Source organism: Mustela lutreola, chromosome 14, assembly GCF_030435805.1.
Source record: "Mustela lutreola isolate mMusLut2 chromosome 14, mMusLut2.pri, whole genome shotgun sequence".
NCBI classification, from domain to species: domain Eukaryota; kingdom Metazoa; phylum Chordata; class Mammalia; order Carnivora; family Mustelidae; genus Mustela; species Mustela lutreola.
The window spans coordinates 37,959,113-37,977,324 of record NC_081303.1 but is presented as its reverse complement, the minus strand read 5'-3'; the positions used below and the strand labels follow the sequence as shown (position 1 = coordinate 37,977,324).

The window sequence follows — 18,212 nt, the reverse complement described above, 5'->3', positions numbered from 1 at the left end:
AGATGATGGGAGGGTGAAGTCTTCAATAAATTAAATATAATCTTTACAAAAATATAATTAACATGAGATGTGGGAAGACGACTTTTTAAAAAGAAAAAATTGATAAATTAGACTTTATTAAAATTAAAATTCCTCCTTCAAAAGAGTATATCCTTCAAAAAAGTCCAGCCCATGTTTCTGCCCAAACCCGTGAGCCATCAGGGTTCCCTGGCTCAGATGAGGACCCGCCACGGGAGCCTGGGATTCCGGCAGGGGGACCTCCCATTACCCTATCCTCAGGGGCCAAATGTCACAATCTCTGACTGGCCTCATCTCTGAACTTCCCCTCTCTGGGACCCACTGCAATGCCCCTAGGGTTATCTTCTAAAACACCTGCCGACCACTTGCTGTGGCAGAACCAAGCCTGTATCTCTCACCACAGGAGGAAGGCCCTAAAGGACCCGACCCTCCCATCCTAGTTCCCTCTCTTTCAGTCTCCCCAACTCCCACACCCCACCGACCAGACCTCTCTCTCCATTCCTTAAACAACCTAGAAGCCTCAAGCCTTCTTCTCTTTGCTCTCAGTGGTTCCTTTCTCCAAAATACTTTCTTCCTCAGACACATAGTGGGATTCTCAAACAATGCTTCCTCCAGGAAGCCTTCCCAGAGTCCCCCAGAAGAAATTCTTGCCCTTGTTTGTCCTCACGAGACTCTTGGTAGCAGGAGCAGAGAGCAAGCTCCAAACTCTGCCTGACACTGAAGTTCATTAGGTACATTCCTGATTCCTCCGTGAAGAGGCCCTCAACCATTCCAGAGAGGCTTCACGTAGCTCACTATGATAAGACCCTTGTTCACGCACAAGTACACCTATAAATAATGGGTCTCGTGTTTTCTAATGAACACACTCAGACTTAACCATTAATTTATTCCATAAAGAGGTAGAGTTCTTTCTAGCTGAAATTCTAATTCTGTTACTTTTGTTCTTCAGTTCCCTTGGGGAAGCTAAATACTTAATTCAGTGATCTTTTGATGTTCAACACAATATTGGACTTTCTCTTGAGATGCTAGGATATACTACTTGGAAGTAAGGAAGAAAAGGAAAGTTGATTGCATAACCCCTGCAGCATGATGATAGAGTGCTATCCCACAGGCCTGAGCGCCCTCTTACCCTATAGGGCGAAGGACCCCACACACTCAGGTCTCAGGAAACCTCTGCAATTTAAAAACTTACTGAGGACTGCATTGTGGCCTTTCCCTGCTGCTCTTCCCTGACACCCTCAGTCCCCAGGCAGCCACTCATTGGTTATATCACTACAGGTTAGTTCATATTTTCTAGAATTTTATAGATGTGTAAGCACACTCTATGTACTCTGTACTGTACTCTAGATACAGAACTGTTTTCAGGTTCCCCTAAGTTCTTACGTGCCTTAGTACTTGATTCTTCCTTTATGGTTGGGGAGTATTGACCTGGGCAGCTATGCCTCGATTTATTCTTCCATTGCTCTGCTGATCACCATTTGGTTTCCAGTTCTGGAGCACTCATGTACCAGTCTTGGTGTGTTTCCCTTGCTAAGTGTGGGATGCAGAGCAGTATGGCTACATCCTACCACAGTAGTAGCCTGAAATTTAAAAACACCAACAAACTGTTTTCCAGACTAGCTGTGCCAGTTGACATTCCCCTCCTTGCCAATACTTGGTATAGTCGTTTTCATTTTAGATAGTTATTCTAAGGTTTGTAGTGGGATCTCACTAGCATCTCCCTGAGGGCTAATGAGGCCGAGCACATTTTCAGGTCTATCTGCTGCCTGTATACTCATGACAGGGAAGGGTCTGTGCAGTGTTCAGCCAATTTTTAATATTCTTCAGTTGCTGAGTTTTGAGAATCCATTCTACGTTCCAGATATAAATCCTTGACCACATATACACTTTGTAAGTATTTTTTCCTAGTCAGTGTAGTTTTGGCCTTGTGTTCACTCAGTGGCATCTTGTGAAGAGCAGTTCAATTTATCTTTTTGCTCTAAAAGATTGTGCTTTTGGTGTCACACCTAAGCAATCTTCACTTAATCCATGGTAGGAAACATTTCTCTCCTGTTTCCTTCCTGGAATTTTACAGCTGTGAGTTGTCACTGATCTTTGATCCATTTTGAGTTAATTTTTACGTGTGGTAATAAGTGTGTGTTAAAGGTGATTTTTCTTGCATATGACTTTTTTTTTTAAAGATTTTATTTATTTATTTGACAGAGAGAGAGAGACAGTGAGAGAGGGAATACAAGCAGGGGAAGTGGGAGAGGGAGAAGCAGGCTTCCTGTAGAGTAGGGAGCCCGATGTGGGGCTCGATCCCAGGGTGCTGGGATCATGACCTGAGCTGAAGGCCAACGCTTAACAAATGAGCCACGCAGGCGCCCCATCTTTTCTTTATTAAAGATTTTATTAACTGGGCACCTGGGTGGTTCAGTGGGTTAAAGCCTCTGCCTTCGGCTCAGGTCATGATCCCAGTTCTGGAATCAAGCCCCGCATCAGCCTCTCTGCTCTGCTCAGAAGGAAGCCTGCTACCCACCCACCAACCACCAACCTCTGCCACTTGTGATCTGTCAAATAAATAAACAAGATCTTTAAAGAAAAAAAAAAAAAGATTTTACTTACTTGAAAGACAGAGAGTACACAAGTGGGGTGGGTGAGGGGCAGAGGGAGAAGCAGACTCCCTGCTGAGCAGGGACAACCTCCCCTACCTCAGCCAATGCAGGGCTTGATCCCAAGACTCTGGGATCATGTCCTGAGCCGAAGGCAGATGCTTAACTGACTAAGCCACCCAGGCACCCCTTGCACACGGATATCTGATTGTTCCAGCACTTTGTTGAAAAGGCTATTCTTTGTCCTCTGCGTGGCTTTTGTGTATGAGTTTTTCAAAGATTTTTATTTATTGATTTATTTGAGAGAGAGAGGTAAGCGCAAGCATGCGTGCTTATGGTGGGGAGGTAGTGAGGAGCAGAGGGAGAGAGACAAGTAGACCCACCACTGACCACAAAGCCGGAGATGAGACTCAATTTCATGACCCCCAGATAATGACCTGAGCTGAAACCAAGAGTCAGACATGTAACCAACTGAGACACCCAGGCGCCCTTGCATGGCCTTCATGTTTTTAAGAACTCAATTATTTCAATACATGGAGCAATATTTTTAGATCCTACCATGTTTCAGTGATATGTAAATCTGTGGTTATGCAAGTATCACATGGTAAAACATATTTTAACTTAAGAATACAAGTGGATCTTAAAGCCAGATCTGCAAGCTCAAAAGTAATCCTGGTCTAATAATCCCAATTATGATTAGCAAACATTCGTAGGAGGCGCCTGGGTGGCTTAGTCAGTGAAGCATCTGTCTTTGGCTCAGGTCATGATCACAGGGTCTGGGATCGAGTCCCACACTGGGCTCCCTGCTCAGTGAGGAGTTTGCTTCTCCCTCTGCCTGCCTGTGACCTTGTGCTAGACAGTGATTTTTTAAAAGATATGGCATGACAACAAAAGTGCATGTGCTTTAAAAAAATTAATAAATTGGACTTCACTAAAATTTAAAATGAAAAGACAACCCACAGACTGGGAGAAAACATATGCAAGTCACATATCTGGTATAGACTCCTAACTAAAATAATTAAAAGTCTTACCACTCCATGACAAGGCATAACCCAAGTGAAAAGAAGATACACTACAGTGAAATACTACCTCATACCCACTAGAATGGTTATACCCAGAAAGAAAGACATAAGAAGTGTTGGCGAGGATGTGGAAAAATCGTAATGCTCACACACTGCTTTGTTACAATTGCTAGCAGGAATGTAAAATACTGCAGACAAGTCTGGCTGTTTCTTGAAATGGTAAACACAGTCACCACGTGGCCCAGCAATCCCACTCCTGGGTATCTACCCCACAGAAATTTTAATATATATCCACACAAAAATTTGTACCTGGATGTCTACAGCAGTATTATCACAAGCCCCCAAGTGGAAACAACCTAAATGTCCACTGACTGGCGAATGAATCAAATGTCGTATACCCACACAAGGGACCATTATCCCGCAAGAGGGACGAAGTATTGCTACATGCTAGCTATGGTCTGTAACAGGGGATGCTAGGTAAAGGCAGGTGGACTTGATAGCTCTATCACATAAGTGAGCCAGGACAGGGAAGCCTACATAGGCAGAAGTGCTGGAGGTGGGGGAAGGATGGCGAGTAATGGCCAACGACAGATTGCTTTTTAGGGTGATAGAAATGTTCTAAAATCAGGTGGTTGGGATGGCCATAGGAGTCTATAAATACACTCAATACCAATGAATCTTGTAAAGTTATCTGAATCTGGTAAAGTTAACGCTATGTCACCTCTCAATCAAGCGGATTTCCTTACAAACTGGATCCATCCTCAGGCTAATGAGACCGTGAATAATGTGTTGAGTGAAAAGTATTACAAGGTGGGTCAGCCTTCATGAAAGAAAAGTAGGCCTCTTCTTACAATTCACTAAACAAACACTTCCTGGGTTCTCTCATGTACCAGGTTCCTGTGACGCAGCAGAAGTGAGGCTGGGCCTAAGTCATCTTTAAAAGGGAAGTACTGGGGCACCTGGGTGGCTCAGTGGGTTAACCCTCTGCCTTTGGTTCAGGTCATGATCTCAGGGTGCTGGGATCAAGCCCCGCACTGGGCTCTCTGCTCAGCAGGGAGCCTGCTTCCCTGCTTCCCCCTCTCTCTTTGCCTGCCTCTCTGCCTCCTGTGATCTCTCTCTCTCTGTGTCAAATAAATAAAATATTATATGTGCATATACATATATATAAAGTATTATATATATATATATATATATATATATATATAGGCAAACACGGCTATATATATATAGGCATATATATAGGCATATATGCATGGCGCGGGCGGCGTGGACGGCGGTGCTGGCTTTGTCCCCCTCCTTCTCTCTGGCCAATCAGTGGCTGTTGAGGATCCGCTGCAGGGAGGATTTCACCCATCCGGCCGCTGGGCTCCGAAACCAGAAATCTCCACTGCGCGTCTCCGTGCCGTCGCCGCTGCTCGCCGTTCGCCTTTTTTTTAGGTCATTTTTGGTTCTTTCTTATATGTGGGGATGCATTCCCGTCTCCATCTCTGGTTGTTTTGTGTACTAGGAAAGTCAGCTCCGTCTCCTGCACTTAAGAGCAGTGGCCTCGGGAGGGGGAGGTCCGTAGTGCCCCGTGCCTGTTACCCAGCAGTAGCTGCGGCGGGGGGAGGGGGGGTGCGGGCGGGGCTCTGACGTGTGTTGCGTGCACCCTACTGCGGTGGCTGAGCCGTGTTTGCCTACATATATATACATATATATATGCCTATATATATGTATATATATAATGTATATATAATTATATACATATATACATATTATATACATATATACATTATTATGTATATATACATACATATGTATATATATAAAGTATTGTGCCAAAGGGCACATATATACACATATATACATTATTATGTATATATGTATTTATTATGTATATATGTGTATATATATATATAAAGTATTGTGCCAAAGGGCAAGACACACAGGTCTGACCATGGCCCCAAGGCACCGCCATGACCCAAGGCCAGATATGTAAGGAAACAGGGCAGTTTACTTGGAACTCAAAGTGGCTGAATATCCTATGAGGTGAAGTGAATCTCTTCCATGTAAGCCATCCCCCTGTCACCCAAGAGTTACGAAGGGCTTACAGCAGATGGGGACCCTCAACTAGAAGCTTTCTGTCAAAATGTGAAACTTCATACCTAATTCTTGTCCAGAAACTTATCCATCATAAAGGAAGTGTTTCTTCACCTGAGTTGTACACTGGGGGCAGAAACTTTCTGGATTGTGTGTAGGACAGTAGGACACAGATCCCTGCTGAGCGGAAGAGTAAGTAATAAGCCTGCAGGGCTCTTCCGGTCTCACGCATCTGCGTGCCAGGCACCCGCGTTTCTAACCAGCCCGACGGGGGTTGAAGTTGGAACGGACAGTCCCTTGGAGCCAGTATGGAAGAAGGGAGGTGAGTCAGGATATCTGTGGTCTAGCTGTACTACTCTGTGGAGACAGCATGGGAAGCAGGGTATCTCCAGGGCAGAGTGTGGACTCTGGCGGACTACACAACACAGGAGAGCTGTGGCTGGGCCACAGGGCAACCACAGGTGAAGGGTGACGCAACAATCTTTCACTTACTTTCTAAAAACCAGTAGCTCAAAAAGTAGGGGAAAAATTAAGACAGAAATAGAGACTAGGAGAAAAGAAGACATTTCAAAGTCCAATCCAGGGTGCCTAGGTGGCTCAGTGGGTTAAAGCCTCTGCCTTTGGCTCAGGTCATGATCCCAGGGTCCTGGGATAGAGACTCCCATCGGGCTCTCTGCTCAGCAGGGAGCCTGCTTCCTCCCCTCTCTCTGCCTGCCTCTCTGCCTACTTGTGATGTCTGTCTGTCAAATAAATAAATAAAATCTTAAAAAAAAAATAAGAAATTAAAAGTCCAATCCAGAGGGTTAAGACTCACCAAGTGCTAAGCATACACATGAAACAAATTAACAAAATGTCATATAAGGCATGCCTGGCTGGCTGAAATGGTAAAATGTGCAACTCTTGACCTCTAGGTTGTGAGTTTCAGCCCTACACTGGGTGTAAAGAGCACTTAAAAATAAGATTTTTTTTTTTTTAATGTCACATAAAAAGGATCAGTATAACACAAAACTTTTTTTTTTTTTTAAAGATTTTTTAATTTATTTATTTGACAGACAGATCACAAGTAGGCAGAGAGGCAGGCAAAGAGAGAGAGAGGAGGAAGCAGGCTCTCAGTATGGCTCTTTCCCAGGTGGCTTTCCTGGGGGATGCCTGGAATGGCAGGAACGCCTGGGCTCAATGAAATTCTTAGTGATCCGGAAGTTCTTACAGCCATGCAGGATCCAGAAGTTATGGTGGCCTTCCAGGATGTGGCCCAGAACCCAGCGAATATGTCAAAATATCAGAGCAACCCAAAGGTTATGAATCTCATCAGTAAATTGTCAGCCAAATTTGGAGGTCAAGCATAATGCCCTTCTGACAAATAAAGCCTTTGCTGAAGGAAAAGCAACTTCGATCACCTAATGGATGTCGCAATAATACAAACCAGTGTACCTCTGACCTTCTCATGAAGAAAGCTGGGGTGCTGTGAAGAGAATCCCTACCCCTCTGCTCCCCATGCAACTGAAACATTCTACAATGGTTTGCCATTAGGGTATTCATTCAGATAATGTTTTCCTACTAGGAACTACAAACTTTAAACACTTTTTAAACCTTAAAAATATTTAAAAACATATTAAAAAAAAAAGTAAACAAAATTTTCAATGGCAAAACTGAGCAAACAAAAGGAAAACCTCACTGGACAGGCTCACCGGAACCATGGAGACAACAGAGAGAATGAGTGAACCTGAAGAACAGAAATTACCTAATATGAACAACACGGAGAAAACAGGATGGAAAGAACCAGCAACAAAGCCTCAGGGACTATAACAAAAGATCTAACCTGTGTGTCACAGGAGTCCCAGGAGGAAAAGAGAAAGAGCTAAAAAAAAGTATTTGAGGGGCACCTGAGTGGGCTGTCTTGGTTTTAGCTCAGGTTGTGATCTCAGGGTCATGGCATTGAGCCCCACATCAGGCTCTGCACTGGGCATGGAGCCTACTTAGATTCTCTCTCCCTCTCTCTGTCTCCAATAAATAACTAAAATATTTGAAAAACAGAAATAAAAAGTTAAAAACAAAAGCAGAGAACAGTGACACCACCCTCCCTGTGCCGTTAGAACATTCAAAGGAGAGCTAGTCTATGTTCAGAAATCACAAGCACTGGCAGGACGTGGCACAATTTTCAGGTACTGGCAGAGAAAACAGTCAACCCAGAACTGCCTATCTAGCATAGACAGACTTCAAGAAAGAAACTGAAATCAAGACATTCATAGGTAAATGAAAACCAAGAAAATTTGCTACAAGCTGAACATACCTAAAAGAATAGCTCAAGGAAGTTCCTAAAACAAAAAGAAAATGATAGAAAAAAATTAGGAACACCAGAAAAGAAAAACTATGGGAAGAGTAAAAATGTATACTAAATGGAAACACTCTAAATACACCAATTAAAAGGCAAAGATTGGCAGAGTGGATTTTAAAAAGGACCTTGGGGTGCCTGGGTGGCTCAGTGGGTTAAAGCCTCTGCCTTCAGCTCAGGTCATGATCCCGGGGTCCTGGGATCGAGCCACACATCGGGCTCTCTGCTCAGCGGGGAGCCTGCTTCCTCCTCTCTCTCTGCCTACTTGTGATCTTTGTCTGTCAAATAAATAAAATCTTAAAAAAATATAAAAAAGGACCTTACCTGCTGTTTATAAGAAACTCACTTCACATGTAATGACATCAATAGGGTGACATTAAATGGATAGAAAAGATACACCATGGAAACATCAATCAAAAGAAATCAGAAATGGCTATATTAATAGCAGATAAAATACACTTCAAAAGAAACCTGTCAGGGGCCTGAGAAGGACTTAATGTAATGACAGAACATACATATCAGCCCACCAAAAGACAGTTCTAAATGAATATGCACAACAGAACCGCAAAGATGTGCAGCCAACAGGACTGAGAGGAGCATCGAAACATCCACAATTACAAGTTAGGCACTTTATGGTAAGGATGTTTCTTTCTTTAAAGATTTTGTCTTTAAGTAAACTCTACAGCCAGTGTGGGGATCAAACTCACAACTCTTGAGATCCAGAGTCACACGCTCCACCACCTGAGCCAGATAGTTGTCCCTGTTTCATTTTTAAAGAAGCTGCCAGACTGTCTTTCAGGTGGCTGTACCATTTTATTACGTTCCTGCCATCAACAAGTGAGAACTCCTATTTCTCCATATTGTCACCATTTAGTGTTGTCTGTGTTTGGATTTCAGCCATTCCAGTAGATGTGCAATGGTATCTCTACTGTTTAAATTTTTAAAATTTTTTAAGATTTTATTTATTTATTTGACAGAGAGAGATCACAAGGCAGGCAGAGAGAGAGCGAGGAGGAAGCAGGCTCCCTGCTGAGCAGAGAGCCCGATGCGGGGCTCGATCCCAGGACCCTGAGATCATGACCTGAGCCAAAGGCAGAGGCTTAAGTCACCGAGCCACCCAGGCTCCCATATCTCTACTGTCTTAATTTGCATTTCCCTAATAACATACGATGCTGTTGAACATTTTTTCATGTCTTTATCTGCCATTTGTACATCTTCTCTGGTAATGAGTCTGCTTAGATCTTTACCATATTTGTTTCCTCATTATTGAGTTTTTAAGAGTTCTTTGTATATTTTGGATATCAGTCTTAGTCAATTTAGGCTCTTACAACAAAATATCACACATTGGGTGGCATGATACACAACAGAAATTTGTTTCTCACAGTTCTGGAAGCTGAAGTCTGAGGTCAGGGTGCCCCCGTGGCTGGTTTCCAGGAAGAGCCCTCTTATGGGCTGCAGCCTATGTCATCTTCTCATTGTGTCTCTTTTATAAGGGTGCTAATCCCCCTGATGAAGGCCCAGCCACAGACCTCATTACCAAAGGCCCCATCTTTTATATCCTGACATCTGGGGTAAAGATTTCCACATAATAAATTTGGGGTAGGGACACGACATTCCGTCCACCGCCCAGTCCTTTATCAGGTATGTGTTCCACAAATATTTTCTTCCAGTTTGTGTCTTGTCTTTTTATTCTCACTTTTTAAAAAAAAATTTTATTTGACAGAGAGAGAGAGATATCACAAGTAGGCAGAGAGAGGGGAGGAAGTAAGCTCCCTGCTAAGCAGAGAACCTGATACAGGGCTCGATCCCAGGACCCTGAGATCATGGCCTGAGCCAAAGGCAGATGCTTAACCCACTAAGCCACGCAGGCACCCCTCTTTTTATCCTCTTAACCACGTCTTTCTTTCTTTCTTTTTTTTTTTTTTTTAATTTTCTTTATTTGACAGACAGAGATCACAAGTAGGCAGAGAAGCAGGCAGAGAGAGAGGAAGGGAAACAGGCTCCTTGCTGAGCAGAGAGCCTGATGTGGGGCTTGATCCCAGGACCCTGGGATCATGACCTGAGCCGAAGACAGAGGCTTTATCCCCCTGAGCCACCCAGGTGCACCATTTTTTTTTTTTTTTTAAGATTTTATTTTTATTTATTTGACACAGAGAGAGAGATCACAAGTAGGCAGAGAGGCAGGCAAAGAGAGAAGGAAAAGCAGGCTCCCTGCCGAGCAGGAAGCCTGAAGATTTTTAAAAAGATTTTACATATTTACTTGGCAGAGAGAGAGACCATGAGAGCAGGAACACAAGTGGGGGAGTGGGAGAGGGAAAAGCGAGCCTCCTGACAAGCTGGGAGTCCGAGGCTGGGCTCGATCTCAGGACCCTGGGATCATGACCTTAGATGAAACCAAGAGTCAGAGGCTTAGCCAACTGGGCCACCCAGAAGCCCCTCCTCATATAGATCTTGTACATATTTTGTACGATTTACACCTAGACCTATTTACTTTCCTTCCTTCCAGCGGTAATGTAAATGGTATTGTGTGTCATTTTAAGAAAAGATTTATTCATTTTTATTTGAGAGGGAGAGAGAGAGAGAACATGAGCAGGGGGAGGAGCAGAGGAAAGGAGAAGCAGACTTCCCACTGAGTGTGGAGCCCTATGTGGGGCTCAATCTCAGGAACCTGAGATTCCCGACCTGAGCCGAAACCAAGAGTCAGATGCTCACCTGACTGAGACACCCAGGCACCCTAATGGTATTGTGTTTTTAATTTCAAATTCCAATTGTCCATTGCTGATATACACCAACTGATTTTTGATAAAGGTGCAAAACTGATTCAATGCAGGAACAATAGTCTTCAAAAATGATGGAGGAACTGGATATTCATAGGGGAAAAAATACACCTAGACTTAAGTTTCCTACCTCAAATAAAAGTTAACTAAAAATAGATTACAGATTTTAAGTTGTAAAAACATAAGACTACAAAACTTTTAGAAGAAAACACTGAAGAAAATTTTGGGGACGTAAGACTGAAAAAGGTTCTTAAAAATGCTCCCCAAATCAGAATATATAAAGGTAAATATTAATATACTGAAGGGGTACCTGACTGGCTCAGCCTTCTGAACATGCAACTCTTTTTTTTTTTAAAGATTTTATTTATTTATTTGACAGAGAGAAATCACAAGTAGATGGAGAGGCAGGCAGAGAGAGAGAGAGAGGGAAGCAGGCTCCCCGCTGAGCAGAGAGCCCGATGCGGGACTCGATCCCAGGACCCTGAGATCATGACCTGAGCCGAAGGCAGTGGCTTAACCCACTGAGCCACCCAGGTGCCCTGAACATGCAACTCTTGAACTTGGGGTCATAGTTAAAGCATCACCTGGGGTGTAGAGATTAGGAAATAAATAAAAACTTAAAAAAATACAAGGAGTCTCTTCAATTAAGAGGATGAAAGGATAAGCTGCAGAATGAGAAAAAATATTGCAAATCATGTATCTGACAAAGACTCATATCTAGAATATATAAAGAACTCTCAAAACTCAATAGTTTAAAAAAGAAAACAAAAGTGTAGTCTAGGGGCACCTGTCTGGCTCAGTCAGTGGAGTAGGACTCCTGGTCTCAGGGTTCTAAGTTTGAGACCCACACTGGCTGTAGAGATTACTTTATCTTAAAAATAAAATCTTGAGGGCGCCTGGGTGGCTCAGTGGGTTGGGCCGCTGCCTTCGGCTCAGGTCGTGGTCTCAGAGTCCTGGGATCGGGTCCCGCATCGGGCTCTCTGCTCAGCGGAGAGCCTGCTTCCCTCTCTCTCTCTGTCTGCCTCTCCATCTACTTGTGATTTCTCTCTGTCAAATAAATAGATAAAAATCTTTAAAAAAAAAAAAAAAATAAAATAAAATCTTGAAAAAAATACAATCCAATTTTAGAAAATGGGCGTAAGATATAAGAGATACTTCAATGAAGAATATACAGGATGGTAAGTAAACACACAAAAAGATGTTCTAATGGCTGATGAGCCATTAGAGAAATACAAATTACAAATTACAACCATGATGAGATACCACTATACATCCCTTAGGAAAAAATATAGTGACAACACAAAATACTGGAAGGAAGCAAACCAACTGGATTTCTCATGCCATTACAGAGATGTCACATGGTACAGTCACTCTGGAAAAAGGTTCGACAAGCCCTTTAAAAAAGTGAACATTGGGGTACCAGGTGGTGGGTATTATGGAGGGCACGGATTGCAAGGAGCACTGGGTGTGGTGAAAAAATAATGATACTGTTATGCTGAAAATAAATAAAGAACCTGAAAAAAAAAAAAAAGTGAACATTGGGGCACTGGGTGGTTCAGTCCTTAAGCACATGAACCATGTGCACCTGCCTTTAGCTCAGGTCATGATGCTGGGATCATGGGATTGAGCACCGCACCTGACACTCTGCTTGGCGGGGAGCCTGCTCCTCCCTCTCCCTCTGCCTGCTGCTCCCCCTGCTTGTTCTCACTCTCTATCAAATAAATTAAAAAAAAAAAAAATCTTTTAAAAAATAAAAAAAAAAACTGAACGTATTCTTCCCATATGATCCAGCCACTGTGCTCCCAAACATTTATTCCTGAGAAATCAATCCTTAGGTCCATGCAAGAACCTGTTCACACAGAGGTTCATGGTATGTGTAACAGTGGAAAAACCACAATGTTGCCCTGGAAGAGAAAGGTCAAACCAACTGTGCCCTCCCCAACTCAGCACTAAAAAGGAGCAAACTGCAGAGCCATACTTGCATCTGAACCCACCTCAAAGGCATTATGCGAGGAGCACACAGCCAACCTAAAAAGCCACATTTCTAGGATCCCTTTTATAGTAAACTCTTGACGTGACACATGTAGGTAAGAGAGCAGGTTGGCAGTGGTGTGGAGTTATGGGAAGACACAGAGGCAGGTGTTACCATTTAGGGCAGCACAAGGGGGATCTCGGAGCTGATGGCATAGTTCCCATGTTGACCGCTGTGGTCACTACAGGAATCTACTGCAGAGAAACACATACACATTATACAAATGTCTGTTTCCTGGTTTTGACCTGGCACATGCTGCCAGTTACATAAAATGTAACAATTAAGATAAACTGGGCATATGGAACCCCTGTGCACTCTTTTTATAATTTCCTGTGAACTTATAAATGCTTCCAAATACAAAATTAAAAAAACAAGAGTAGAACCATAGTTTATAAAAACAGGACTAGGAAAGAAAATGGGATGGTACCACTTCCTCACGCAAAACCCCACAGGGCCCCCCATCTCAGCAAAGCACATGAGACCCTTCCACGGCCTCCAAGGCCCTGTACTCTCCTCCAGGCCCATTCGTCTCACTGCAGGCACCCCGCCTTCCAGCATGTTCTGCAACATGGCACACATGCCAACCTGGGCCTTCACACTGACTGCCCACCCTCTACCTGGAGTGCTCTGCGCAGACTGCATGTCTCATCCTTCATGTCCTTTAGGTCGCTGTGAAAGAGGTTGTCAGCAGTCCCCATCTGGACCACAGTCTGTACTTTCTAACTAATTATCTCTTCTTTCCAGCTTGTCTCTCTTTTAAAAATTTTTTCCAGCTTATCTCTTAACTCAGGCAAAAAACCCAGCAGGCAGAGCATCTCCTGGCAGGATCTGACACTCCCCCGCTCAAGCAATAAGGACTGCCCTGCCCCCAGGGAGACCCCACCCAGGACTGACCCCAAGACAAGCCTGACCTCCACTGCCCACCAGCACCCACCCACCAACCTTTGCCCCACACCTATCATCTGCAAACCTGGAGGTATTTGCAGCACTTTGGAGACTGTCTTAGTCTACTAGTCCACTGTCTTCCTGGTGTTGGCATCACTGAAATGAACTCCTTTCCTGTTTTACCACCATCTGCGCCTCTGCCTTTGGTCATGTGACTGGTGAGCTGCTGAACGTGGTCTGTCTGCAATCCCCGGAACCAGGTGCTCTTGCTCTCCTGTGCCCCAGCTACACGTGTTCACAGACCACTTTGGAAGAAGCCTTCCCGGACCATGGTATCTAAATTAGCATTCTCCCTCCAACTACCCGTCATCCTCTACCCTCTGTTCCTGGTTGTCTATCATTTACTCCAGGTGTCCCAGCTTCAGAGCGGGATAGATACAACTTTTCTGAATTGCTAGTCTTTACACAGTAAAAACCCAAGAAATACTTCATGAATGAAACAGTGAATCTGCTGAGAAATTAAACAGCAGGACACTGATTGATGGATCTTCAGCACTAGATGGAAAGAGGGAGCTACAATGTGCTCGATGAAAAAGAATGGGACAGAAACGTATGTCTATAGAGTTCAAGTGACCCCAGTTGTTCACATTCTCCCTCTGCTGCTCTTGTATCTGAGTCTCCCTGTCACCCTCCCCACTTGTGCCTTCAGGACCCATGGCGGCTTCCACCCTCCTCTCTTGGGACCCAGTGGTCACTCGGGAATGAGGACCCCAGGGGAAGCCATATGGAGGCCCAGAAAGAGGACAATGAGTGGAGAAGGGGAGATAGAGATGCCAGAGCACGGCCATGGAAGGGGATCCTCTGGCCCAGCCACGCCAGCTGATGGTGTGTGGATCACAGAGGTACCTCCCAGACAAGCTCTTGACCCACAAAAAAGCTCTTGAATCCCTGACCCACAAAATTGTGGACAAAGCAAGAACGGCAATTTTCAGCCTCTAAGTATTGTAGTAATTTCTCACGTGGCAAAGGTCATCAGGCAAGAAGAGATTTCTGAAAGCTGGGGAGAAAGCAAGTCATAAACAATCAAACATTGTCACAGGACAGCACACAAGGGAACAGAACTGCCACAGGCAGGCAAACAGGTGAAAGGTCTAGAACAACTATTGGATTTCTGTAGGCACCAAGGCAGTGGGATCTACTCTGGGGACAGAGAACAGAGGAGGGGCAGAGTGAGGAAAACAATGTCAGGGATGCTGGAGGGGACAAAATGCAGGCATCACCTTCCTGTCATTCTTACCGTAACTGGCTAAATTCAGCACAGACACCTCTACTCAGTCCTGGGTTTTACAACCAAGAATTTGGAGAACTGTCAAGAATTCAGAGGTACTAGAGATCAGGAAACACGACCCAGAGAAAAGGAAATGCTCCTGCACCATTTGGAAGGAGAAGATTCGATTAAAACCCAAGGACACTGAGGACCTGCTATTCCCTAGGCTACAGATTAAGCTAAAGTGTTTACAGTAACCAAACATGAAAACAGCGAGGGCCACTGAAGACAGAGTGGGTTATCACAGACCAGAGTCTGTCTTCTGGAAATCTGTATCTACTTAGAAAGGGTAGGCTGTGATTCTGTGCAAATCTGAGAGAGTTTCCAGGTTTCTTCCAGGACTGCTGGGAGCATGTGACCTCAAGACCACTCCACGCAGTCACCCAAAGTGCTCCTGGCAATGATGAAAGTCACCGAGCAGCTACTTCCCACATCTGCTGGGAGACAGGCTGGTGGCATCATGTAACGAGTGCGACAGTCCTGCCAAGTAGGTATTGCTCTCCTCATCTCCCAGACGAAGGATGAAGGATGAAGAAAGGTGTGCCATGGCTGATGCATGATGAATACATGTGCTCTTCCTTCCTGTCAGAAAACTTCAACTCCCCAGAATCTCCTGAGGGATGGGAGTCTTCGTTACACTAATGAGAGGACTCAAGGTGGCCCTAAGCCAATGCCAGGATGGGCCAGGTAGCAAAAAGCCCAGCCCTGCAATTAGAGTGGTGGGATCTGGAGCCAGACCTCTGCAGAAAAAGGGCGGCATGACTATGTAATAAAACCCCCCAGAAACTCTCTCTGGATGCAAAGCTCAGGACAGCTTCCCAGCTGATGAGCACACTGGGGCCAGGAGGGGGCTGTGAGGTAGGTGATCCTCTAACCCAGCTCCACGGGAAGAGGGCACCAAGGGGTCTGCACTGCCCCCGGACCTGGGCCAATGTTTTCCTTTACAACAACCTGCAACTTCTGACCCTCAAACAATGCAGGGTTAGGGGTGCTGACTACCCACCTCGCCCCTGCCTCTAAAGTCTGAGTGTAACCTTTGATTCCCCCAAAACCTAGTAGCTACTGCTGACTGGACGCTATGCCAATAACATCAAGTCAATCAGCACACATTTTGAATGCTCTCTGTATGATGTCCCAAATTCTTTTAATAAAGTAGAGAAAATATTAAGCAAATCATTAGGAAGAGAAAATGTGGGGACACCTGGGTGGCTCAGTCATTAAGCATCTGCCTTTGGCTCAGGTCATGATTCCAGGGTCCTGGGATCAAGCCCCACATTGGGCTCCCTGCTCAGCGGGAAGCCTGCTTCTCCCTCCTACACTCCCCCTGCTTGTGTTCCCTCTCGCTGTGTCTTGTCAAGTAAAAAAATGAAATCTTAAAAAAAAAATTTTTTTTTAAAGGAAGAGAAAATGCGTTTACAGGACTGCACTGTGTTCATCAAGAAAAACCTGTGTACAAGTAGACCCACATCATTCAAAACCACGCTATTTAAGGGCCAAGTGTATGGCTCTTTCCTGCATTCCATCTGTTGTTCAACTGCAGCTGGTCAGAAGTGTGGGTGTCCCGGAGACACCACTCGAGCAGACGTGGGGAGCAGCGGACCTGGGGACTCACAGGATCTACCAGCTCTGTGTGTGGTCGGTGACAGTACTGAACCAGTCACCCCGTGGCTATCAGATCACCGGGGGCTGGAACAGAACAGCCAGAGACGAAGCCATAGCCAGGACTCAAACCCCGTGCAATCAGACTCCAAAGACAGCACTGGACTCTCATCAAAGTATAAACCTTAACATCTGTCAATTTTCCATCTGAAAATGGAGTGGTATATAATTCAGGAGGGTTTCACCTTCCAAAGGAACTTACAAGACCTGAAAGAACAATTTCATCAGCTGGACTGTTGGCCAACACAGTTACACCCGGATGGATACAGAGGCCACTATGGCAGCCAGAAGCTCACATGACAGCAGAGGACTGAACGACATGAAGAGAATTCGGGAAATGTGGAGCCTTTTCTAAACCCATCGTGGCTCTGAAGCTTACAAACAACTTTAAGTACGAGTTAAATGTAGGTACAGGGATGAAGCTGATATAAATCCTTGAAAACCAATCCTCTACCTTCAGATACAGTAAAAGGACTCTGGCTCTTTTTCCTGTGAGCTTGACAGAAACTACAGGACATAAATGCTGATAATACTTGTATGATCACGAGCATACATTCTGAATTTTCTGCCAACCAGACTACCTTCTGAGAATCAACACAGAGAAAAACCTCATTAAATCTAGCCAGTAATGCTATGGTTTTTTTTACTCTAGCTTACAAGGAAGCTTCCTAAGGTTTTATTTCAACTGAGGAGCCAAAAAGCGATTTCCTAAACTTAATCTTCCATTACTAGGCTGTATGTAAATCCCACGGTTTTCAAATGCTAAAGATTTGAGAGCCATCTCCTCACCTGGCCTGTTGGTGGCTGCCAGAATGAAAACCTGCTGCCGAGCTTCCAGACCGTCCATCTCGGTAAGTAGCTGATTCACCACCCGGACACTTGCTCCCGTCTAAAAATAAATAAATACAGCTCCATCAGTTCCCGATAAAAAGAAAAACACATCACCATGTTTTTACACATGAAATGGGGTACTTGCAAACTTGAATGAAATCTTTGATCAAGAGGTAACAGTAATCACTTTTCTGAGAGGTGCTGTGCAAAACACATTCCCATCAGGAACTCCCCCAAGTCCTGTTATCCCCTGTTCCAGAAGGAGGAATTGAGGCTCAGAGAAGCCACCTGTCCAGGCCTCTCAGCTAAACACAGGCAAGCCTGGCTGACCCGAGTCTCCTGCCTCCAAGTTATTCAAAGACCTGCTGGCTGCAATGGATTTCCTGTGGGTCATGTGTACGCTGAGCGCAAAGGGATGCCCTAGGATGTGAGATGCTCCAGATCCTTGGACTGGGGCATGGAGGCTTTTCCTCTTTTCCTGAAAGCCAACAGTACAAAGCAGATCTCCTCCGGGGCAACATCCAAGAGAAAGATCTGGGGAGGTGGTAGACAGAGGGGTAACTCACTCGGACACAGAAATGTACTAAATGCACAATGGAGATGAGAAAAGTGGGGTGTCTGTTCACGCATCTGTGTGTGTGCATCTGTGTCTCTATGTG

General features: G+C 44.6%; 1 protein-coding gene and 1 long non-coding RNA gene across 9 annotated transcripts in view; both read right to left on the bottom strand.

Annotated features, from left to right (window-relative positions):
• The window catches only part of NVL (nuclear VCP like), a 97,696-nt gene that overhangs the window by 30,131 nt on the left and 49,353 nt on the right, over positions 1-18,212 (bottom strand). For 7 of the 8 annotated variants that reach the window (XR_009347274.1, XR_009347275.1, XM_059145094.1 and 4 more), the window contains one exon: positions 17,512-17,611. Coding sequence is in view for 6 of the 8 variants with exons in the window: in XM_059145094.1 (XP_059001077.1) it covers positions 17,512-17,611 (100 nt within the window). In the remaining 2 variants the exon portion in view is untranslated. Of the gene's footprint in view, positions 1-12,965; positions 13,046-17,511; positions 17,612-18,212 lie in introns of all 8 variants that reach the window. The other variant, XM_059145097.1, reaches the window with a different exon arrangement.
• Positions 3-11,703, bottom strand: LOC131814331 (uncharacterized). Its single transcript, XR_009347276.1, has 3 exons — positions 11,350-11,703; positions 5,628-11,137; positions 3-5,156 (listed from the first exon to the last, which is right to left on the bottom strand). It is a non-coding gene; the product is annotated as an uncharacterized LOC131814331 (long non-coding RNA).